General features: G+C 41.5%; 2 protein-coding genes across 13 annotated transcripts in view; one reads left to right on the top strand and one right to left on the bottom strand.

Moving 5' to 3' along the window:
* CDCA2 (cell division cycle associated 2) overlaps positions 1-19,459 on the bottom strand; it is a 51,493-nt gene extending 32,034 nt beyond the window's left edge. For 5 of the 12 annotated variants that reach the window (XM_032635524.1, XM_032635531.1, XM_032635532.1 and 2 more), the window contains exons 1-7: positions 18,790-18,895; positions 18,501-18,564; positions 18,235-18,408; positions 16,998-17,143; positions 3,705-3,855; positions 2,318-2,514; positions 443-530 (exon numbers count right to left, since the gene is read on the bottom strand). In XM_032635524.1, the coding sequence (XP_032491415.1) occupies positions 443-530; positions 2,318-2,514; positions 3,705-3,855; positions 16,998-17,143; positions 18,235-18,408; positions 18,501-18,564; positions 18,790-18,810 (841 nt within the window). In that variant the 5' untranslated portion in view covers positions 18,811-18,895. Of the gene's footprint in view, positions 1-442; positions 531-2,317; positions 2,515-3,704; positions 3,856-16,997; positions 17,144-18,234; positions 18,409-18,500; positions 18,565-18,789; positions 18,896-19,006; positions 19,249-19,337 lie in introns of those variants that run through there. The other 7 variants (XM_032635530.1, XM_032635533.1, XM_032635527.1 and 4 more) reach the window with 7 other exon arrangements.
* Positions 19,460-20,113: 654 nt separating this feature from the next.
* The window catches only part of KCTD9 (potassium channel tetramerization domain containing 9), a 58,833-nt gene continuing 54,192 nt past the window's right edge, over positions 20,114-24,754 (top strand). The window contains 1 exon segment of the mRNA XM_032635546.1: positions 20,114-20,250. Coding sequence (XP_032491437.1) covers positions 20,203-20,250 — 48 coding nt within the window. The 5' untranslated portion in view covers positions 20,114-20,202.

Below are 24,754 nucleotides of genomic sequence, written 5' to 3'. Positions count from 1 at the left end.
GAAGCCCTCATTGTAGTTTTGATTTGCATTTCTCTACTAATTAGCGATGTTGAACATCTTTTCATGTACCTACTGGCCATCTGTATGTCTTCTGTGGAGAACTGTCTATTTAGGTCTTCTACACATTTTTTGATAGGGTTGTTGTTTTTTTTGATATTGAGCTGCATGAGCTATTGGTATAATCCCATCCTTTGTAATACATTCTATCAGCTTGGAAATATTTCACTAATTCTCATTGGTAGTAATTCAAAAAAGAAAATGTCATCTCTCACATAACAAGAATTCTAAAGCATTTCTAATATACCATGAGCTCCTAAAATGTAAGAAACGGTTTTAGTTTTCCCAAATGTTAGCACATAGGTAAACCAAGCATAAATGTCTATTGAACAAACATTTCAATGGGTGAATGGGCACATGTACTAAGGAAAAATGAAATACTTACCACTTGAAGCCTCCGTGAGTTCTGAAAGTAGAGGATACTCTCCAACTAAACATCCAGACTGTAGATTTAAACCAGATTCAGAAGATTTCTTGGAGAAAAATAAGAGTAAAGAAGTATTAAATTTTATTACTTATAGGATTACTGATATTTTTATAAAGATTTGAGTAAGCATTATAGATTATCTGGAAATCTGATATTAAATCAATCAATCCATCGCCTTCATTATCTAGTTAATTCTTAAGGGAGTATATAGGAATTCTATATTAGGAACCTCCAAACATCCTACCCAATAATTTTCAGTTCTCTAGGAAACGTTTATAGGACACATTTTTGCTGTCTTATTGTTTGAAGTCTAGAAAACTATGTTAACTGCTTTCTTTTTTTCCTCTCTCTCTCTCTTTTTTTTTTTTTTTAAGGCTAGTCAAGTGAAGCAGTGGGATTGAAGAAGGAACAAAGAAATCTGTAACTGGCGGTGATCAATTAATTGTAAACATCACTGCATTCGGACCAGCCAACGCTTTCTTTAAAGAGGAAATTCTCAAAATAAAGAAAAATATAATGACTAATCAAACAACAGAAGGTATCAATAGCTAGAAAAGGAAAACCATCAATGGCCAGGATAGAAAAAGACACTCATATTAATGTAAAAACCACTTGTAAATCATGGTGTATGGCCAACAATTAATGGAAGTTCTGATAAGAAAAATTATTGTCAGATGATGATTCCATATCTACTAGAATAGAGCAGAGGGAGTGGAGATTATAAGCGACTCTGAGATATATATGAAACCCACGGAGGCCCTGATGGTCAACCCTAATGACCATCAAGCATTTATTAAGCCAGTCCAGATAAGGTCAACAGGACATGTACTGGATCTACATGACAGAGAAGGTGCAGGAAAAAAGCTTCCACTCTACCGGCATTAGGTGTCTTCTCTCACTAAAAAAACAGAAACCTGCTGTATCAAACCAGAACTAAGGGTCGTGCGAGAACTAGATCCCCATTTACATTTGTGTGAAGGTCAAGGGTCCTCAACAGTATGATTTATTATTATTATATACATTTTTTTGGCCGCTCCGTGCAGCACGTGGGATCTTAGTTCCCCAACTAGGGATCGAACAAGAGCGCCCTGCAGTGGAAGCGAGGAGTCTTAACCACTGGACCGCCAGGGAGGTCACTTAACAGTATTATTTAGTTCACATTGGTTATCATCTTTTGATGATGTTGACAGCCTCTAGGTAGTTATAAGGAACAAAAAAATCCCTACAGCTACTTGAACGCAGTGGGGAGAACAAGGGAGAAATTGCTAAATGGCACCATGCTTTCCAGCCGGTATTAAACCAGTGAGGGGCAGCAAGGCAGAAATGCCAGACCTCCAGACCTGAGGGGTAGAGCCCAAGTATCATCTTCGCCTCATTTACCAGTTCTGTGTAAATTAGGTGCTCATATGTCTGTCTCCCCCAGCAGACAAAAAGCTGTTCAAGGGCAGGACTGTGACTTTCTCACCATTGGACCACTGGTATCTACAACAATACCTCAAATAATAGAAGACCAGAGGGCTTCATCTTTTCATAAAGTCTTTTTCATATCAAAAGCAGCATGTTAATCAAAACTGTCTCTAATAACCAATAAGCCAACCAACCACAAAAAAAATTCAGCAAGGAGGAAATTTCTCTCTTTCTCTCTCTCTCTCACACACACACACACACACACACACACACACACACACACACACAATTTAAAACCCAGCTAAAATACCACAATACAATATACATAAGTACTATAATTGCAAAAGGGCCTTGACAGTCAGTCCTAAAAGTGACTAGCCAGAAATCCAAAGCTTCATTTTCCTATGTTTCCAGTAAGTGAGTTACCTCAGAGAGATTTGCAGAAGTTTCAAGAGCACACTGTCTATCTGTATTGGGAAAAGCAGCAACATTGTGTATCTGGAGACCAAAGGCATCAGTTAGGTTTCCATCAGAGCTGCTCGGAGAGGATATTCTCTGTCGCTTGGATGACAAGTTTGCAGGGAACTCACACTGTTGACATTCACCAAGACTTTCCTTTTTGGCTAGGTACACAAAACAAAATATAAACAAAACAACACAGGCCTTCAATATTTTATTTTACAGCATCATTTGAAACTTGTGTACATCCTAAGTTTAGTAAAATTTAATGCTTGAGCCTAAATACTTTATCAATGAAAACTCTAGTAGTACATTTTTTATTCCAAAAGGGAAATCTAACTGCTAAAAATTTAATTATTAGAATTGACTTTTTTCAGACTTTAAAATGTACAAAGATACTCCAAGATACATTTGCAATTTTGATATAGTATCTCATTCTATTTTTAAGTTTAGAATGAAACCTTTTCTTTTGAACATTTTAAAGGATGTGGTTATGTTCTAATATTGGTTCTGCTTTGACCGTGTATGATTTTATGAAAAATACAGCCACAGTTCTTCCTAGGTACAAAAAGGGAATTTAATTGTCTACAGAACTTTAGTAATGATGTAAATAAAATATTTAAAAGCTCAGATAAAAACTGAAAAATAGGTAAGTTACAAATACAAATGAGTACATCGGAGCAGGTCATGTACTGCAGAGGTAGATGAACTGGATTTGTCTTGAGTAACAATGCCCTGCACCCAAGGAGGTGTTGAAATGTACTTGAAGATAGTTCAAGAAAGCAAACAAAACCATTTGGAACCTTAGGGTTATGGTGGTTACAGCAAGACCAAGATTTTGTCTAGTTCTGGTATTTGAAATGCTTTGCAATTGGAAAAATCAAACGTGACAAAAAAATTACCAAATAAATTACAATCTAAAAGCTATGGTAAAGAATATGGCAGGCTATTAAGATGTCAGGCTGAACATATCTGTTTACAATATCAGAGCTGGGAGTTTGGTATTCATTTAAATGCTTGCCAAACTTAATAATAATCCTCTAAAAAATCAAGGTTTGTGCACTCAAATCTACCATGTGCCCTATTCTAAAGATGAAATGAGCCCACTGGCTTCGACATTATAACACTTAGCACTTAATTGTGGCCACGTGGATATGTAAGACATAGGCTCAGGAGTGCTTGATATTATATTTTTTCAAGAGAAACCAGAAATCCAGATTTTTGTGTGAAATGTCCCAAATTTTAAATGGTAGGCCCTATTGAAAAATACAGCTCTACTCAGAAAAGACTGTAGAACTAAATCTTTAGACTGAGCATGGTCTGAATAAATACTAAAGCCCTTCTTTCTACTCACTTGAGCCTGTGATCTTGAACTCTCCTTCCATCTCTGAGAATTCAGGACAGTCAGTCATTTTCTCATTTTCCTTTATGGAGTGAAAAGCTGACTGGAAGGCAGATATTTGTTCTCTTAAAGAATGAACATTTCGATACAAAACAGGGCTGCCCTGTTAAAATACAGAAGCACAGAGGACATTATAAATCAAACCAAAGATAGGCTTTTCGAAGAGCAGAGGTAATACGTTAATAGAGCAGAGCCTCTCCTCCCGTGAACCACACACTTTTAGTCTGAATATTCGGTGTACAGCCATCGTCTTCGTTTCTCCTCTCTCCTCCTTAATCTGAGCAAAGAGCAATAGCTACCTGGGGAGTATAAATGTGGAGCTATAGGCTGGCCAGTACTGATACTGACAAGCCCATGGACCAGACAGGAGAAATCTGGAGGAGATGGAAAGCACTTTAAAAAGGCACCCAGACAAAACACATCCCAATTATCTGAGGGCTTGACAATCTTTAAAACGATTCTTTCTGGGGGTGGGGGGAGGGGTGGTTAAGGATGCTCTTTTATAACTGAGAGTCCATAACCTGAGATAGCCTCAGCGAATCAAATGTGAAAGGGAAAGAGGTTCCACACAAAATGTTTGAGAGGCCAGTTTAAGAGACTATATGGATGTTGAGCTGTACGAGTTGTTTACATATGTTGGATATTAATCCCCTAAAAAATGGGCAGAAGAACTGAACAGACATTTTTCCAAAGAAGAAATGCAGATGGCCAGTAGGCACATGAAAAGATGCTCAACGTCGCTAATCATCAGGGAAATGCAAATCAAAACCACAATGAGATATCACCTCACAACTGTCAGGATGCTATCACCAAAAAGACCACAAATAGGGACTTCCCTGGTGGTCCAGTGGTTAAGACCCTGGACTTCCAACACAGGGGGTGTGGGTTCAATCCCTGATCTGGGAACTAAGATCCTGCATGCCCTGTGGCATGGCCAAAAAAAAAAAGACCACAGGGCTTCCCTGGTGGCACAGTGGTTGAGAGTCCATGCAGGGGACACGGGTTCGTGCCCCAGTCCGGGAAGATCCCACATGCCGTGGAGCGGCTGGGCCCGTGAGCCATGGCCGCTGAGCCTGCGCGTCCGGAGCCTGTGCTCCGCAGCGGGAGAGGCCACAACAGCGAGAGGCCCGCGTACCGCAAAAAAAAAGAAAAAAAAAAGACCACAAATAACAAACATCGGTGAGGATGTGGAGAAAAGGGAACCCTCGTACACTGTTGATGGGAATGTGAATTGATGCAGCCGCTGTGGAGAACAGTATGGAGGTTTCTCAAAAAACTAAAAATAGAACTACCATATAACCCAGCAATTCTACTCCTGGATATACACCTGAAAAAAACAAAAACAATAATTCGAAAAGATACATGCACCCCCAATGTTCATCGCAGCACTATTTATAATTGCCAAGATATGGAAGCAATCTAAGTGCCCATCAACAGATAAAGAAGATGTGGTATATGTATACAATGGAATACTACTCAGCCATAAAAAAGAATGACATTTTGCCATTTGCAGCAACAAAGATGGACTTGGAGGGCATTATGCTAAGTGAAATAAGTCAGACAGAAAAAAGACAAATACTGTATAATATCACTTATATGTGGAATCTAAAAAACACAATAAACTAGTGAATGTCTAACACAAAAGAAACAGACTCACAGATATAGAGAACAAACTAGCTGTTACAGGGCTGGGGTGGGGCAATATAGGGGTGGGGGAATAGGAGGTACAAACTATTGGATGTAAGACACGTTACAAGGATGTATTGAACAAAACAGGGAATATAGCCAATATTTTGTAATAACTAAATGGAGTGTAACCTTTAAAAATTGTATACAAAATAAAAATTAAAATCAGTAGTAAGAATTTTATGTCTGTACAGTTAGCAAAGAGTTTACCCAATAAGAACAACAAAAGACAAAAAGAGAGAGAGAGAGACAGACTATACGGAGATCACAAGAAAGCATCAAATCCTGGAGACAGGGCTAAGGAAGAAGGGATAGGAAGAACTTGCCTATTTGGAAATTTTACCAAAGTTTTCCAAAAATATCCTTAGAATATGATCTGCATGGCACCTTTGTCACATGTAGGTCTCAGCATAACTAGTTCCATCCAATCTAGTCTCTATTCATTTCAATCCAGACACACCCTCTCCCCAGGGGCCAGAGCAATATACAGATGTTCTGAAGTAGCTTAGACACCCACCCACATATACCCTCTCCCCTCTGGCACCCCCCAGCTAAATCTTCCTGATGTCATGGGAGCTTACTTCCTTAGAGCTAAAAGCTAGCCATTCACTGAAACTACAAAGCCAAATAGTTGAAAAATGGTCTAAGCACAGGAGTTCTCTGGAAACTCTGCTAACAGGATTTCAACCAAAGAGTGGTCAAATTCAATTGGTATTAGCAGGGATAGAAGTGCCAGACAAGCGTAAGCAATATACAGTTTAATAGTTCTGCCGCCTGTAAAATAAATTACTGGTTAGGTTCTCTAGGGTTTTTTCCCCCTTTATTATTTAGACTAACATATTTCCACTGATATGGAGCTTATACCAATTTAAAAAATTAGGCTAACAGGCGAAAGTAAAGTAAAAAAATTACCTCCCTTTAAGATACCATATGGAGAAAAATCAGTTAAAATCTTGAAGCCATGTTTGATGGTGAATCTGCTCGCACACTGGATTCTATTCCCAGTTAAACACCTTCATAAAGCAAACTCTGTTGCATAATAACACATTTAAAATTCAAATATGATTGATGATGTAAACCTTTACGACATAAACAGCACATAACATTTATAAAAAGCTGGTGGTCAACTCTTACCTAACTGAGATATAGAGAAAGAAAGGGTTTATCCCAAAGTCATACAATTTACGTTGAATGTGTATTTTTTGTACTTATATTTGAACATGGGAGGGTTAGGTTTAATGTGCTAGGAGTTTGGAGCATTTTGAAATACTGCTTTAAACAAATTAAAGGTTCCCCAGTCAAAATTGTTTCTGGACTTCCCTGGTGGTGCAGTGGTAGAGAATCTGCCTGCTAATGCAGGGGACACAGGTTTGAGCCCTGGTCTGGGAGGATCCCACCTGCCACGGAGCAACTAGGCCCGTGAGACACAACTACTGAGCCTACGCGTCTGGAGCCTGTGCTCCTCAACAAGAGAGGCCCGCACACCGCGATGAAGAGTGGCCCCAGCTCGCCGCAACTAGAGAAAAAGCCCTCACGCAGAAACGAAGACCCAACACAGCCAAAAATAAATAAATTTATTTAAAAAATTGTTGTTTCTCTGTTTCCTGACGGAGAAAGAGAACAATGTTCATATACAAAAATTAAAGGAAGCATTCAAAAACGTACTGCGTTTTTGATGCTTTTGTCTTAGGAATTATATCGGTCAGTCAATATTCTCCCCACGTACCAGAAACTATTCAAGGGGCTCAGGATACAGGGGGAAATTACATTCTAGAGTGAAACTCTGAAAACATATTAATATAGTTTCAGGTACAAGAGGTGCCACTGAGAAGATAAAAAAGGAGTGTGGCCAAAAAAAAAAAAAAAAAGGGGTGATCCCGCGTACTGCAAAAAAAGGGAGTGTGATTTAGCAATAACAGTGCTGCTTTACTGGAGTCAGGACAGCGCTCTGTCAGGAGTAACATCTGAGCTGGAACTGAAACAGAAAGTGGTAGTTAAGGGAAGATACTGGGGGAGGAAGGCATTCTGCAAGAACAAGCCGGAACAAGAGCAAAGGCCCTGAGATGGAAGGAGGATGCAGCAGGAAGAAGGCCCGCGTGCCCAGAAGACAGCAGGAGATGGCGAGCTGAGAATAGTGATAGGCAGGGCTCAGATCGGGGAGGGCACTCAAGGCTTCAAGATGGGGTTTGAGTTTAATTCATGGCATAACAGGAAGCCACAGGAAGGTTTTAAGAGGCAGAGTGAATGATCTGATTCATTCTTTAAAAGTGTCTCTTTGACTGCTCTGTGGGATGGTGGACGGACCAGGGAAGGAGGGAAATAAGGAGACCAGTTATGAAGAAGCAGCTGGTGATTCAGGTAGAAATCACATTAGGGTTGTAGCAATGGAGCTGGGGGACATGAGGAATTACAGACAGGTTTCTGAAATGAAGCCAAAAGGTAATAATGGGTTGGATGTGGGAGATGAAAAGGAAAAAAAAAAAGGAAGGAACCGAGGAAGATTTGGTAGGTTGTTGGCCTGAGCGACTGGACGGCAGCATGTACTGAGATGAGGAAATGGACCGGAGGATCTCGTGGGGGATGGAAACCTGGAGTTTGGCTGTGGCCGTGTAACACTCGAAATGCTTACTGGAACACCCAAAGGCAGATGGTGAATAGGCAACTGGGTATCTAAGTCTGGAGCTCTACAGAACTCTGGGCCAATGTTAGACATTTGAGTCATCAGCCTATAGATGATGTTCAAAGCCATAGCAAAGGATTAGTTTACCTAAGGAAAGCAAAGAAAAGGGGGCAGAGGAGAGCCCTGGGGAGCTCAAGCATTTGTGAGGGGAAAACTGGAAGGCCTGGAATAAGCAAATGAAACACAGGAACGGATGACAGTGACACAGGAAGAAAATCAGGTCAGTGTGGTATCCCAGAAACAAAGCAAAGAAAGCGCTTCAAGGAGGGAGTAGCTAAACTCAGGCAAAAGCTGAGGCAAGGTTGCGTAGGATGCAAACTTAGACTTAATCTTTGTCTTGGCCAAGATGCGGGCCATTTGAGATCAATGGTGACAAGAGTCTTCTCAACGGAGTGGTAGAAACAAAAGTCCAATTGGAGTGGCTACAGCAGAGAGAATGGAGGGAAGGAAGTGGAGCTAGACAGGACAGATAGCTGTTCAAGGAGCTTTGCTGTGATGGACAGGCATAGGAATGGGATGCCATGGGGGTCTAGGAAGAGTTAAAGGGACAGAGTAAGACAAATGCATAAGGAAAAACAGGTCAGAATAACATACATGGTCACAACGATGTAAACATTCGAATACTGATGTAACCAATCTATTGGGAAGTTATAGAGGATGGGAAGTGCATACATACATTTACGATAAAAGGTATGAGGAAGAAAGAGGGCTAACTTTCCACTGAACACAATGGGAAGTCAATAACTAATGCCATAACACTTAAAGATCAAGAAGTAGCAATTAGACAAAAAAAAAAAAAAGAAAGAAAGAAAGAAAAAGAAAAGAAAAGGCATGCAAACTGGAAAGGGAAAAGTAAAACTGTCACTATTTGCAGATATATATTATATATAGAAAACGACTACACCAAAAAACTGCTAGAATAAACAAATTCAGTAAAATTGCAGAATACAAAATAAGCATACAAAAATGTTGTGTTTCTACACCCAAATAAAGAATTATCAGAAAGAGAAATTAAGAGAACAATCCCATTTACAACTTCATCAAAAAGAATAAAACACTTAGGAATAAGTTTAACCAAGGAACTGAAAGACGTGCATCCTGAAAACTATAAGACACTGATGAAAGGAACTGAAAAAGACACAAATAAGTGGAAAGATATTTTGTGCTCATGGACTGGAAGAAATAATATTGTTAAAATGTCCATACTACCCAAAGCAATCTACAGATCCACTGTCTAATCCCTGTCTAAATTCCAACAGTATTTATCACAGAAATGAAACAAACAATCCTAAAGCTTGTATGGAACCACAAAAGGCCCTGAATAGCCAAAGCAATTTTGAGAAAGAACAACAAAGCTGGAGGCATCATGCACCCTGATTTCAAACTATAATACTATAGTAATCAAAACAGAAAAAGATGCATAGGTCAATGGAAGAGAATAGGGAGCCCAGAAATAAGCCAACCCATATATGCTCCATTAATTTACAACAAAGGAACCAAGAATCTACAGGCATAACTTGGAGATACTGTGGGTTAGGTTCCAGGTCACCACAATAAAGTGAGTATTGCAGTAAAGCAAGTCACAAATGTTTCGGTTTCCCAGTGCATATACAAGTTATGTTCACACCATACTGTGTGCTGTTAAGTGCACAAGAGCATTACGTCTAACAGCGTACATACCTTAATTAAAAAACCTTACTGCTAAAAAATGCTAACCATCATCTGAGCCTTCAGTGAGCAGCAATCTTTTTGCTGGTGGAGGGTCTTGCCTCAAAGACTGATCAGGGTGGTGACCGCTCTAAGTTAGAGTGTGGCAATTTCCTAAAATAAGACAACAATGAAGTTTGCCACATAGATTGACTTTCTTTCACAAACGATTTCTCTGTAGCATGCAATGCTGTCTGACACCATTTTACCCACAGAACTTCTTTCAGAATTAGCGCCAATCCTCTCAAACGCTGCAGCTGATTTATCAACTATGTTTATGTAATATTCTAAATCCTTTGTCATCATTTCAACAGTCTTCAAAGCATCTTCACCAGGAATAGGTTTCATCTCAAGAAACTTTCTTTGCTCATCCGTAAGAAGCAACTCCTCATCCATTTAAAAGTTTTATCATAAGATGGCAGCAATTCAGTCACATCTTCAGGCTCCACTTCTAATTCTCTGTTTCTACCACATCTGCAGTTACTTCCTTGAACCCCTCAAAGTCTTGGGTCCCACAAAGTCATCCATGAGGGTTGGAATCAACTTCTTCCAAACTCTTATTAATGTTGATATTTTGATCTCTGATCTCTTTCCATGAATCATGAATGTCCTTAATGGCATCTAGAACGATGAATCCTTTCCAGAATGTTTTCAATTTACTCTGCCCAGATCCAGAGGAACCACCATATATGGCAGCTATAGGCTTACAAAATGTATATCTTAAATAATAAGACTTGAAAATCAAAATTATTCCTTGATCCATGGGCTGCAGAATAGATGTTGTGTTAGCACGCATGAAAACAACGTGAATCACATTGTACATCTCCATCAAAGCTCTTGGGTGACCAAGTGCACTGTCAATGAGCAGTAATATTTTGAAAGGAACCTTTTTACTGAGCAGTAGGTCTCAATAGAGGGCTTAAAATATTCCGTAAACCATACTGTAATCAGATATGCTATCATCCAGGCTTTGTTGTTCCATTTTTAGAGCACAGGCAGAATAGATTTGGCAAAACTCTTAAGGGCCCTAGGATTTTCAGAATGGTAAATAAACTGAATTCAACTTCAAGTCACCAGCAGCATTAGCCCTTAACAAGAGAGTCAGCCCGTCCTTGAAGCTTTGAAGCCAGGCATTGACTTCTACTCTTTAGTTATGGAAGCCCTAGATGGCATCTTTTTCCAATGTAAAGCTATTTCATCTATATTGAAAATCTATTGTTTAGTGTAGCCACTTTCATTAATTATCTTAGCTAGATCTATCCCCTGGATAATTTGCTGCTTCACCTTGCTTTTATGTTATGGAGACGGCTTCCTTCCTTAAACCTCATGAGCCAACCTCTGCTAGCTTCAAACTTTTCTTCTGCAGCTTCCTCATCTCTCTCAGGTTTCATAGAACTGAAGAGAATTAGGGCCATACTCTTGATTAGGCCCTGGCTTAAGTGAACGTTGTGGCTGGTTTGATCTTCTATCCAGACCACTAAAACTTTCTCCATATCTGCAATAAGAATGTTTTGCTCTCTCATCATTCGTGTGTTCACTAGCGTAGAACTTTTAATTTCATTCGAGAGCTTTTCCTTTGCATTCACAACTTGGCTAACTGGCCAAAAGGCCTAGCTTTCAGCCTATCTCAGCTTTTGACATGCCTTCCCCACTAAGCTTAATAATTTCTTGCTTTTGATTTAAAGTGAGAGATGTGCAACTCTTCCTTTCACTTGAACAGTTAGAGGCCTAATTTCAATAGTGTTATTCTCAGGGAATAGGAAGGCCTAAGGAGAGAGAGAGAGAGAGAGAGAGAGAGAGAGAGATGGGGGAATGGCAGGTGGTGGAGCAGTTTGAATACACACACACACACTCACACACACACACACACACACACACACACAGAGCATTTATCAATTAAGTTCGCCATCTTATATGGGTGCAGTTCGTGGCGCCCTAAAATAACTACAATAGTAATATCAAATATCACCGATCACCTTAATAGTAATGATATGATATAATAAGATAATAATGAAAAAGTTTGAAATATTGCAAGAATTACCAAAATGTGACACAGAGATACAAAGTGAGCAAATACTGTTGGAAAAATGGTGCCAGTAGACTTGCTTGACGCAGGGTAGCCACAAACCTTCAATTTGTTAAAAAAAAAAAAAAAAAAAAAAGGAGGTCTTCCCTGGTGGTGCAGTAGTTAAGAATCCACCTGCCAATGCAGGGGACACGGGTTCGAGCCCTGGTCCGGGAAGATCCCACATGCCGTGGAGCAACTAAGCCCTTGTGCCACAACTGCTGAGCCTGCGCTCTAGAGCCTGCAGACCACAACTACTGAAGCCCGTGCGCCTAGAGCCCGTGCTCCACAACAAGAGAGGCCGCTGCAGTGAGAGGCCCACGCACCGCAGCGAAGAGCGGCCCCCGCCTGCCCCAACTAGAGAAAGCCCGCACGCAGAAATGAAGACCCAATGCGGCCAAAAATAAATAAATAAATTTATTTTAAAAAATGCAAAGCACAATAAAAGGGGGTATGCCTATACAATGAGAAAAGGACAGTCTCTTCTATAAACGGTGTTGGGAAAACTGAACAGACACAAAAAAGAATGAAACTGGACCACTTATCTTACACCATACACAAAATGGATTAAAGATTTGAACATAAGACCTGAAACTGTAAAACTCCTAGATGAAAACAGGTGATAAGCAACTTGACATAAGTCTTGGTGATGATTTTTTGGATTTGACACCAAAAGCAAAGGCACCAAAAGCAAGAACGAACAAGTGGGACTATATCAGACTAAAAAGCTTCTGCACAGCAGAGAATCATCAACAAAATGAAAAGGCAACCTACCAAACGGGACGAAATTTGCAAATCATATGTCTGATAAGGGGTTAATGTCCAAAATATAAAAAGAACTCATTTCAACTCAACAGCAGAAAACAAATCTGATTAAAAAATGGGCAGAGGGGCTTCCCTGGTGGCGCAGTTGTTGGGAGTCCACCTGCCGATGCGGGGGATGCGAGTTTACGCCCCGGTCCGGGAAGATCCCACATGCCGCGGAGCGGCTGGGCCCGTGAGCCGTGGCCACTGAGCCTGTGCGTCCGGAGCCTGTGCTCCGCAACGGGAGAGGCCACGGCAGTGAGAGGCCCACGTACAAGAAAAAAAAAAAAAAAATGGGCAGAGGATCTGAATATGCATTTTTCCAAAGACATACAGATGGTCAACAGGTACATGAAAAGGTGCTCAGCATTACTAATCAGCTGGAAAATGCAAATCAAAACCGCAATGACATATCACCTCATACCTGTCAGAACGGCTATTACTGAAAACACAAGAGAGAACAAGTGTTGGTGAAGATGTGGAGAAAAGGGAACCCTTGTGCACTGTTGGTCAGAATGCAAATTGGTGCAGCCACTATGGAGAACGGTATGGAGGTTCCTCAAAAAATTAAGAAGTACTATATGATCCAGAAACTCTACTTCTGGGTACTTAATCAAAGGAAAACAGTAACTCAAAAAGATATATGTACGCCCATGTTCAACACAGTATTATTTACAACAGCCAAGATACGGAAACAACCTAATTGTCGCTTGCTGAATGAATGGATAAAGAAATTGTGGTGTACACACAATGGAATATTATTTGGCCATAAGAACGAAACCTTGCCATTTGCAACAACATGTTGGACTTCAAGGGCCTTACGCTAAGTCAGTCAGTCAGAGAAAGACAAATACCATATGATCTCACTTATCTGTGGAATCGAAGACAAACACACAAAAGAAAACAAAAAAGTCAAACCAAGCTCATAAATACAGAGAAGAGATTGGTGGCTGGTTGTTGGGAGTGTGTAAAAAATAGGTGAAGGGGGTCAAGAAGTATAAACTTTCAGTTATAAAATAAATAAGTCATGGATATAATGTACAGCATGGTGACTATAATTAATAATACTGTATTGCATATTTGAAAGTTGCTAAAAGAGTAGATCTTAACAGTTCTCATCACAGGGAAAAAAGAATTTGTAACTATGTGCGGTGATCATTTTGCAATATATATATCCCTCATCCTTCCTCCACTACTCTTGTTTTCATTCTTAAATATCTCAATGCTAGATACTACAACTATATATTCCAGCAATTCTTTTAATAAGTACAGTCATATGATATGTGTGGGGATGTGTTTATGTACATATGTGTATGTATATCCTTAAGAAAAAAAAAAGAGAAAAATCAACAGCAGATATGGAATGTCACCAAACAAAAACTGACTTAGTCCAGAGAAAGCTGAAACTGACAGGGGCTCCTTAGGGTGGTCTCGTAACAGGAAACAAGCGGACTTGCTAGAGACCCCCAGAAAGGCTCAGGTTATCTAAAGCATCAGATATTCAATATGTCTGAAACAAGGGTCCAGGGCAATGTTGAAGCTGTATCAGTAGCACTTGAACCTACAGATCTCTCCACAAATAGCAAAGAACCTTTATGTTTTGGAGGGAACCTTTATGTTTTAGGACTCTATGAGATCTAAACAGCTAAGGATAGGAGGCCCTGTACTGAAAACAGTTTGTCTAAGTCTTCTCAATGCCTTCCAGCCACTTTCCACCATTTGCCTTCCACGGTTCTAGGGCTCAGGTTTACATCCCCAGGAATTCCCTCAAAGAAAACAGATCTGCCAAAGAGAAAGTACCCACAGGATTCTAATATTTGGGAGTTCCTTCACTGAAAAAGTGGCCCTGCTGTCCTACATGGAAATCCACTAGCCAATAGAGCCAGACCACACACAGTTAGCTCCCAGTCAGTTTTTAAAGTGTCGCACCTTCAAATGTGAACAGAGTCAAGGATCACAGGCATCTGAAGAAAGATTTGAGAATGAGCCAGAACCTAAAATAATTAGGTAGCAAAATGAGACCCCATGAAATATGGAAGAAAACTTCAACAAAACTATAATGTCCTCAACAATGCACAGTGAAAGATAGTCCATCATGATAAATTAAAAGACTAAACCAAAAAAAAAAAAAGTACTTATTAATCACAGGAAAAACAAAAATCATGCAAGAAAGGAAATATGGCCCTAACACACCATATGGCAATTCATGAAAAATATCTATAGGGTTAGATAATACATACTAAACCCTAATTTAAACACAAATTGTAACTGGTTGTACTGGTAGGAAGGCAGGAAGAGGAAAGTGTCAGGACAGCTATGGCTAGGAGATGTGAGAGCAAAATCCTCATTTTTCACAGAAATAACAACAATGATAGCATAAAACATACCATGTTCCAGGCACAGTTGTAAGTACTTCATATCTATTAATTTATTCAACCTCATAAAACCCTTGCTACTATTATCACCCCTGTTTTATACATGAGGAAACTGGAACAGAAAATTCAAGTAATTTGCCAAAAGTCACAATTAACTAATAATAAAGCCTAGAATCAAACGCCAACAATACAACTCCACAGGCCATGTTCCCATATACTCTAACACAGTTCTCAATAAGTTTTTACACCCTAAAGAATTACTGAGCACACCGAATACTCTTAGTTCACGTTCGTTATATCTATCAAGAATATTTCAACAGCTTCTCCAGAATTGTGCATATCCTTTAATGCAACACAAAATTCAATGAAGATTTCTTAAACGTTAGTTGCAATGTCAAATATGAAATCTTATCAATGAACTTTTCATATTCTGTTATGTTAAAATCCATGGGCCTATCCTGCAACTTGAGGGTATAATTTGCATGTACTGGTCGTGTAGAAAATACTGGTTCACTCAGTTATGTGTATCTTCCAAATGTTAACATATTTTACTGTGCAATATCCAAACGTCACATTAATATCCCCACTGATCCATCAGAAAAGTGCAGCCACTGGGAAGCTGTCAAGTAAGATCACAGTCGTGAATACAAGTTTTCCAAAATTCTAATTTTCTCTCAAAAACTCGAATTTTTTCATTGGTAAGAAATATCTGGCTTTCCTTGAAGTGGCAGGTTCACTGTTCATTTCTGAGAAAAAGCCAGCCACGTTCCCAAGTCTGACTAACCATGTCTGTCAGTCATTCTTTCAAATAAACACGATGTTCCGTGAAAAAGTGGCTAGTTCAACTCACAGCTCAAACAATCATATCCATAACTTTTCTGGAAACATTCACCACACTTCGGTATATACTTTGGAAATGCCTGGTGTCTACTTCCCATTTCATCACACACAATATTCCAGGGTTGAAAATTAATAAAATGTGTAATTTTTATTGCTTCATCAAGGATGTTAAGTGAAACTGGCCTTATTATTGTTTTCTGTAAACGATGAACAGGGTTGAAGGTAAAATGATTGCTTGATGCCATCAGTTTTAACCACCACTGCTCTTACACCATGAGTGCAAACATCAACACAGTGAAAAAGGGCAAATAACACCTTAGTGCTGTTTCAACAAATAGTTTGACCTCATGGACCTCTTGGATGGGACTCAGGTATTCCCAGGAATCTGCAGATAATTTCTGAGAAGCCCTGCACTGCACTAAACAGCCTCATGTATACACAGGGTCTAAAACGAAAAATAAAGAAGTGGCAATAAAAGTACCTTTTAAAATAGGAAGGCCCATACCAAAAGAGCCAAACGAGCCAAAGAAGGGCAAGCCCGGGACTGTCTTTCATAGCAAGTCTTGTACTATTTGACTTTTTTAGAAGCATGTATTATTCTGATAAAAATCTGCAAAAATATCTAAATACTTCCCCATCAACAAACACTTCGCTCCTTTCCACAAGGTTATCCCAAATACATTTTGGTGGGGGTGTGGGGAACTCTTGCCCCTACATGTCAACACACAGTAGTCACAAAAGTATTAGACACTTACAGACAAAATATTAAAACAAAAAGGTCGGAAAACACTGCCTCACCTCATTAGAGAAAAACAGACATGAACTAGACAAAAATGTGCAAAATAAAACAGAAAGCGCCTCCAGAACACCATTTCTATCCAGGATCTCATAACCTTTAATAGATCCATGCTCAACATCAACATTTAAACTAAGCACACAATCTCTGTAAGACAGAGAAAATATTCTCTCTCCAGATCCAAAACAGATGAGGGGCACTGGAGAGTACCAACACTGTACAAAAGCTTTCTAACAGAGCAAAACATACTCCTAGAAGAATTCATGACGGAACTTAAAAAAGAAAACCATACCTGATAAGGGGAATTCTTGGTCAAAGAAGCATTCTTTAAATTCCGCTGCTGGGCAATGAAACGAATTAGATGGTTTGTTTCCGGAGAGCCCCGAACACCAACTGTAGAGCGTCGTCTGGATTTTTTAAGGTAGGATGATGACTTTCCTATAATAAAAACTCTTTTGTAAGTTGGAACACAACAAGGCAATCAGTAATCATGCCCTGAATACCCATGATCCACCAGCCTGAGAGAGAATATGATGAACGCATCGTACAGGGATCTAAATGGAAAAGTACAGGCAAAATTGTGCACACATTATCAGATGGGTAGGTACCTTTGTTTTGTCTATTGATTTATGCCATGCCCTGGAGCGGTGCTTAGCACATAGCAGGCGTTTATCAAAAAGTTGTGGAACAAATGCATGAATACATTTGAATTAACAGGTGTCATTTTTGTTTCTTATTTCCTGCACAGAGTTGGTAATGGATTGCTTTGGACTAAAAATTTCTCTTTTTCTGATCCCCAAGGACGATCTCCTCCCAGGCACACACTCTCTTGTCCTCAATTGTTCACAATAATTTGTTTCTCTTAGATACCTGTCTACCTTCAGCACACTACCCTGAATTCCAACCAGTTTAGCTTTTTAAAGGTCTAAGAATGATGTTCTTGAGAAGGGAACACAGGTTGGCATCCACTTCGGTCTTGTCTCCATCAGGTATTACTAGTCTAGTGCCCCCTGATTTTCAAGTCCCCCATTACCCTCCATTTCTAAATTCTATTCTCTAATTCCATTCCCATTATTTGTTTCTTCAGCTAAATCAGACTTCACAGGTGAATTTCATTTCTACTCCATAAAGGAGATTAGCCTGAGTCACTTTTCTGTTTGAGATTTTGAAAGAGGTATGCCCCAGTCTTTCAATGTCATATTTTCTTAATTGTCCTTCAACTTTCTCTCATTTTTACCATACATGACCATAAAAGGTATTACTATTTTCACATACACACTCCTGTATCCCGTGTGTCGGGTCAAAGAGTGACTCGCACACATGTCCTTTTCCAGTGTGGGCCTGGAGCGCAGCTGTGACTTAGGAACAGTACCATGCTGGGTGCCCTGGGACCCTGATCTCCCTGATCCAGCAAGTCTGAGAGTCAATCAATTTAGATAAAGTAGTAAGATAGACAGGGTAAGTGAACAAAATAGAGTTTAATTTTTCAACTTTTAAAGGCACTGCAATAGAAGAAGAACATCTCTTACCTGAAGAGTTCTTTACAAAACTTTCAGGTGTAATTCCCAATTGCTCCACAGTTACTGTGGAAAAGTTCAAAGGTGATTGAAAAGCATCTGACATGCAACGATTAGGAGTCACTTCAGCTGCAGGCTTGTGAGGAGTTACAAGCTTCCCATTTCCCAAAATGAAAGAGGTATCTTCTGAAACAGACAACATGTAGGGTCTAAACATCATTATCAAGATAAACACCTAAACCTTAAATTTCACAAAGAAACAACAGGTCACTACATACCAGCGTTATTAATAGCAGACTCCTTGGTTTCAAGGGGCTTGCTGTCTTTTGAACTATCATCCATCTAAAAAAGAGAGAAGAATGAAAAAAGAAAAATAACCCCACCTCCAAAATTAATGTGATTTGATCGAGATCCTCTTTCAAGACTGAATTCTAATACAACCTATACTGGCACGAAAACGGATGACAAGAGACTACTTTTGGAGCTCAAATTAAAGAGAAATGGAGGAAACTGCTGTTCGGGATGAAACAAAGCAGATCCCATACAATAAAGCCAAGGCTTTCCAACCTTAGCGAACATCAGAATCATCTAGGCTTCTCCGGTTGGAGAAGCGGCTTTGCGGATTCCCAAAAATTCTAATTCAGGAGGTCTGGCTGGGCCCCAGAAATCTGCATTTTAAAAAGCAGGCGGGTGATCCAGTAGAACACACTTCTGAGAAACACGTCGAAGAAACAGCTCTGCGCCACTACTGTCTCGGAACTCCCAAACAGGCCGCTTGCCTTACCTCCCTCTCGGGTTTATTTTGAACACTCCGCCGATGAGTGTCGTGGCTGTCGTGCCTTCTAGACCTCGGCTCTCTGGTCCTGATGGGCTCGCTCAAGAAAGTAACTGTCGGCCGCCAAGCCAGCCGCGGGGGGCTACCTGGTCCCCGGCCGCCGACCCCCAGACCCCACAGCCGGCGTTTCCTATACCCTCCCCTCCGCCCGGCCGCGGCCCGCCGCCCGATTCAATTCGCCGGCCCCGCCTCCTCGGCGTCCCGGCGTTACTCTGAGAATCTCTACGCCCACGCCACTCGCACGTGTGCGCGCGCGCACCGAACTCTCCCAGACCTCTACCTCGCCTTCCCAGGAACAGGAGTGGCTTCGTGGGCTCGGAGAAACACCACCGCTAGCCGCAGTTGACACACTGTCCAGTGAGCTCCACTGCTGACCTGCGTCCCCGGGAACTATTTTCTGTGAGAGCCTCGCGGAGGAATTATCTAGTTAGCCGTTTGGTTCCGTCCCCGGCCTTTCGATTGGATGCTGCGAACTTCGAAAAGAATCATTGAACCAATCCTGACAGAACGACGGGCTGGCTCTTACCCAATCAGCCAGTCCCGACCGCAGCCGTTTCCTCGGTGGGTTGAGCGAGTGGGAGGGGTTAAAGTTGGGAGGCTCTGAGTGGTTGTGGATCACTTCCAGCGCTCTGCCTCTTCCCTCAAGCCCCGCCTCCGTATGCAGATAAGCTCTACCTGGTGTTGGCTATGCGCCTGCTCAGTAACGCTTTGAGCCGCCGTTCGGCTCCAGGTTCAGCTCTGATTGGCTGAGAACCCTTCCCCGTCGGCTAGACTGCAGCCTCTCTTCCCTCCTTCCACCTGGGCTGGGTTAGTTAGAGCCCACCCAGTGCAGGGCGATGATTGGCTGAATTTTGGCCGGCGCTGCCCGCTGATTGGCGGAGCTTAGAGTCAGTCTGGGAGAGGTGGGGGAAGGGCCCCAGGCTGACTGAGGAGCCCAGGGGCGGGGTGGGAAGGAGGACCCGCCAACCTTGGGGTGTGGGTAGGAGAGTGCGTGCCTGTGTGTGTGTGTCTGTAAGGGAAGGAAGGTGGCGAAGGGAGGAGAGTCCGAGTGGGTGGAGGGAGGGGAAGGGCGGGAAAAGAAAAAGGTGGGAGGAGAGCCAGGTGGGAGGGTGGCGACTCACTCAGGACCCAGTGGGGGCAGCGCGATGAGGCGGGTGACCCTGTTCCTTAACGGCAGCCCCAAGAATGGAAAGGTAAGGGGGTCGGGAGGAGGCGAGGCGGGCCCGGCTGCTGGGGGCGAGGGCAGCGGAGTGCGGAGCGGGCGCACAGGGCTGAGGGCTGATGTGGGGGAGAGGGGCTGGGAGCGGGGAGGTGGGCGTGCGCCGGGGTGGGGGGCGTCCAGGAGGAGGCGAACGTCGGGTCCCCGCGGCCTCCTCCCCACCCCCGGGATCCCTAGCCCGAGCCTGCCCTTGGACTCCCCAGCTGCTCTGGGGACCAGCGCGCAGGTCAACTTGTGCTCAGTCGTTTCCCAAGTCCAGGTGTGGGTTCTGGAGACCACAGGACTCGGAGGGCGTGGGGAGGGCCGCTGTCACCTGATGCTTCTATTCCTCTTCCCACTTCCCCCAAGACCCCGCTGCCCCCCACCCCCTGGCTACAGAAGGCGCCGGTTCCCACCTTCGTGCTGAGTAATGGTCTGCTCCAGAAAGTGGCCGTAACGACTAAGGCGTGTGAGGTTGATCAGGTGAAAAGAATTTCAACTCTTTCTCTCCGTGGATGAGTAAAACACTCTCCCATCCTAGGGCCAATAGACGGATGGAAAATTGGTGACATTTTCTTGATGGTCCCCCTCCCTCCCCCCCTTTAGGAGCCCCAAGCCCCGCCGCCGTCAAACTTTTGTACTCGCTTTAGTGTTTCGCCGTATTTTAGTTCCGTAGAGGACTAGGACAATAGACCAAAATGGATTGATTGGACATTGCTCTTTGCTGTGTTAGGCCTTTGTTGAGCGTGTGGTGCTAAATATTTTTCCAGCGCTGGAGTAAGCCAACATGAATCCTGTTCCTTCTCAGCCTCTTGCCCCACCCATGAAAGTTCGGCTTCTTTGGAAAATTTGACTGTTTAAGGCAGACGTTTATGGTGTGGCTAAATGACGTTTAGAAATAATTAAGCCTTGTGAGTCTGAGATGAAGATAGATTGGGCTCCCTGTTTCATTAGCCAGAATGGTTTGTTTCCTGCATCTTTTGGAAACATTGCACATTTTTAAATAGCGTAATTGTGCCACGGTTTAAAAAAATGGCTTTCCAGCTACTCTGCAGTTTTGAGTGAACGTGCTGTAAAAATTTGAACCGCACTGTAGTGTGTTGACTATAATGTTGCGTTCTTCTGGTTTTAGAGATTTAATGCTCATATAAAAACAGAACTGGCATAATAAATTCAAGTTCTTGAATTTTCACAAATGCTGCCTCAAAATAGGCTTCCCAAGATTCACATTATTTCTGACCCTTTTAAACTTTTTCTGTACCTGTTTTGTCTGTTGATACTACTCATAATCTAAAACATATTGTTACGGGAAGAAAGATTTAGTAGATCCAAAGTTACAATTGCAGTAGATCTCTCATTGACCCTTTATTTAACATCTCTTCTGTTATTCCATGGAAGACAACATGTTTAGACCCAGCCATAAATATTTAACTATTTCTTCTGAAACTACTGAATTTTGTTTCTTGTCAAAAGTTGGCTGGCTTAGTCTTGCCATATTTTTAATAAGGTGGCTTTTTTCTGAAAGCTACTTACTTTTGACTAGGTTAGGTTTGTTTTGTTTTGTTTTGTTTTTTTTGCGGTACGCGGGCCTTGCTGTTGTAGCCTCTCCCGTTGCGGAGCACAGGCTCCAGACGCTCAGGCTCAGCGGCCATGGTTCACGGGCCCAGCCACTCCGCGGCATGTGGGATCTTCCCGGACCGCGGCACGAACCCGTGTCCCCTGCATCGGCAGGCGGACTCCCAACCACTGCGCCACCAGGGAAGCCCTAGGTTAGGTTTTTGGATTTGATTTTATTTGCTTTAAAAATATTTTGCTAGAGAATTGGAAAAAAACTCAAATAGTTTAAATGTGTTTATGTTACAAAGATTATAAAAACCCAAACTAGAGAATACCAGTATGATTCAATATTAAAAATAAGTCATGCCATAATCCTTGCTACTTAACCGGAAAACATTCTGTGCCAAACTTGTCAGTGTTTCCTCTCCTCTCCCTTAAGCTGATTAAAAAAATAATATTATAATTACTCTTATTTGACCAAAGAGAGCAGAATAATACATAACATGTATTTTCTGTATAAATAGTCACTGTATTTCGTCAGGGTTGGCATGATCTTGACATGATTTTTCATGGAGCTGAAACAAAGCACCACAAGGAGATAGAGTTTGGTTCCTATCCACGGGTTGGAATGTCTGTGTCACTTCATCATTTCCTTGTTTACCTAGCCTCTGTTTTTGTTTCCTGGCCATAAGAGTAATGCCTGTCTTTTTCAAATAAGTTTCCCTCCTTTAAAGCTTGTTCAGTGGTTGCCAGCCTGGGCCCTGAAGCTTGGGGTTAGGGAGTCACAGCAGGGGACTACATCATAGACTTTTGACTTTTCTGTACATTGAGTAAAACATAAGTGTGACTACTAAATGTTTTGAAGAGGGGGCTTCAGTGCTTTCCAGTGCTTTCCAGAGTGAGAGGGTCCACCACAGGGGGCGTGCAAGAGGATCCAGTAGAGTTTAAGAAGAAATATTACACCTTTTATTTATATCTTTTACTTAAAGATATAAAATTATATTAAGACTTGGTTTGTCCAATCTGGAATTGCGGAGCACAGGCTCTGGATGTGCAGGCTCAGCGGCCATGGCTCACGGGCCCAGCCGCTCCGCGGCATGTGGGATCTTCCCGGCCCGGGGCATGAACCCGTGTCCCCTGCATCAGCAGGCGGACTCCCAGCCACTGCGCCACCAGGGAAGCCCGACACAGGTGCTTTTAATGACTGAGAATGTCAGCTGGTCTCAGGTCTTCTGAGAGGAGGCCGGACGTTCACATGGGAAAGCTGACAGTCGCTTCTTCACCGGTTGGTTCCCTTTGGCATATTGTGATATGGTGAAGCTTACATGTGCCAGGTTAAGATGTGTATTATACCGTTTTCACTAAATTAACCGTCACCAAAATGCCAAGTGGCTTGACAAGATTCCTTCAAATAAGATGCAGATCGAAGACAATACTAACTAGGCAAGCACAAGTAAGCCATGAGAAATGGCAGGGCTGCCACTTCTAATATAAACTCTCAGATTAAAAAAAAAAACAAAAAACAGGGACTTCCGTGGTGGCGCAAAGGGGTTAAGAATCTGCCTGCCAATGCAGGGACACGGGTTCGAGCCCTGGTCGGGGAAGATCCCACATTGCCACGGAGCAACTAAGCCCGTGCGCCACAACTACTGAGCCCACGCGCCTAGAGCCCGTGCTCCACAAGAGAAGCCACCGCAATGAGAAGCCCGTGCTCGCTTCAACTAGAGGAAGCCTGCACACAGCAATGAAGATCCAACACAACCCAATAAATAAATAAATAAACAAATTTATAATGAAAATGCCAATCTTTAAAAAAAAAAAAACAGTGGATTTATAGATCAGAGAAGAGGGCAAAAAGTGCCAAATTTTAAAGAAGACTATTTGAAGTCCTATTTAATAACTGCTATTAACAGTAAATTGCTTCCCAAGTGTATATCGTTCTTTGAGATATTAGCCAATCATAGGATGAGGTCATCTCAATTAGCAAGATATTTCAGAGTACTTTCCAGCACACAAAGACAGTTTCAGATTTTCTTTTTTCTTTTTCTTTTTCTTTTAATGTGTAAAGTCAACCTTGAATTTGGCAGGAGTTCACTAAGCTTAATGATAAATATTTACAGGATTTTTACTGGTTTACTCATCGTCTTGAGTCAGTAAAAGTCCTCTTATCATTTGGGAAATTATATTCTTCCTGACAGTGGTATATACTTTATAAATAAGTAAATAAGTATACAAATGTTGAGGCCATGCCCAAAAACGTTTTACTTAAGGGGTACATAGTGAAAAACATTTGAAGGCCATATTTCTAAAAAAAAGGGGATCTTTACATTTTAGTTTGTTTAAGTTGCTCCAGAAGAGTCGGGTTTGAACCTTTTCATCCTCTCTCCATATGCCTCAGAATTCCCATTGTTCTCCTTTTAACATTCTGTGTAATAGTTGGCATCGAGGAATATGAAATGAGAACTTAGATCTCTGAATGTAGTGAGTGGCTTTTGAGCAACCGATGTAAATTCAAAGTTTCCGTACATCTTGGACATAAGTTGCTTTTTTTTTTTTAAATTGAGAATATTCAATAATGTGCTGTGCCAGTTTTAGGCCTTTTGTATACCTTATTCATTCATTCAGTCAACACTTAGACTGAGTTCTGTCTTTGAGGAGGAACCATGCCAGGCACTGCAGATATAGTGGGATATGAAATAGATCTTAATTCTGTACTGATGTTTACAGTCTTGGTCCCAGACCTGTTTTCTTCTGGCTTTGATATTAGGTCAGAAATGTGTTGTTGGTATTAACAGAGTTTCCAGAGTTGAATTCATTGTGTTGAGTTGAAGAAAGGTGAAAATCTATGTAAAGCTTTGTCTATTGAAATCTAAACATTAATAAGAAACTTGCTCTTCAAGTTAAACGTTTTTAAAATGTATTTGATACATATAAAAGAATAC

The sequence above is a fragment of the Phocoena sinus genome, chromosome 6 (genome assembly GCF_008692025.1).
Source record: "Phocoena sinus isolate mPhoSin1 chromosome 6, mPhoSin1.pri, whole genome shotgun sequence".
Taxonomy (NCBI): domain Eukaryota; kingdom Metazoa; phylum Chordata; class Mammalia; order Artiodactyla; family Phocoenidae; genus Phocoena; species Phocoena sinus.
The sequence above is the reverse complement of the archived record's forward strand: the minus strand, read 5'-3'. Positions and strand labels throughout refer to the sequence as shown.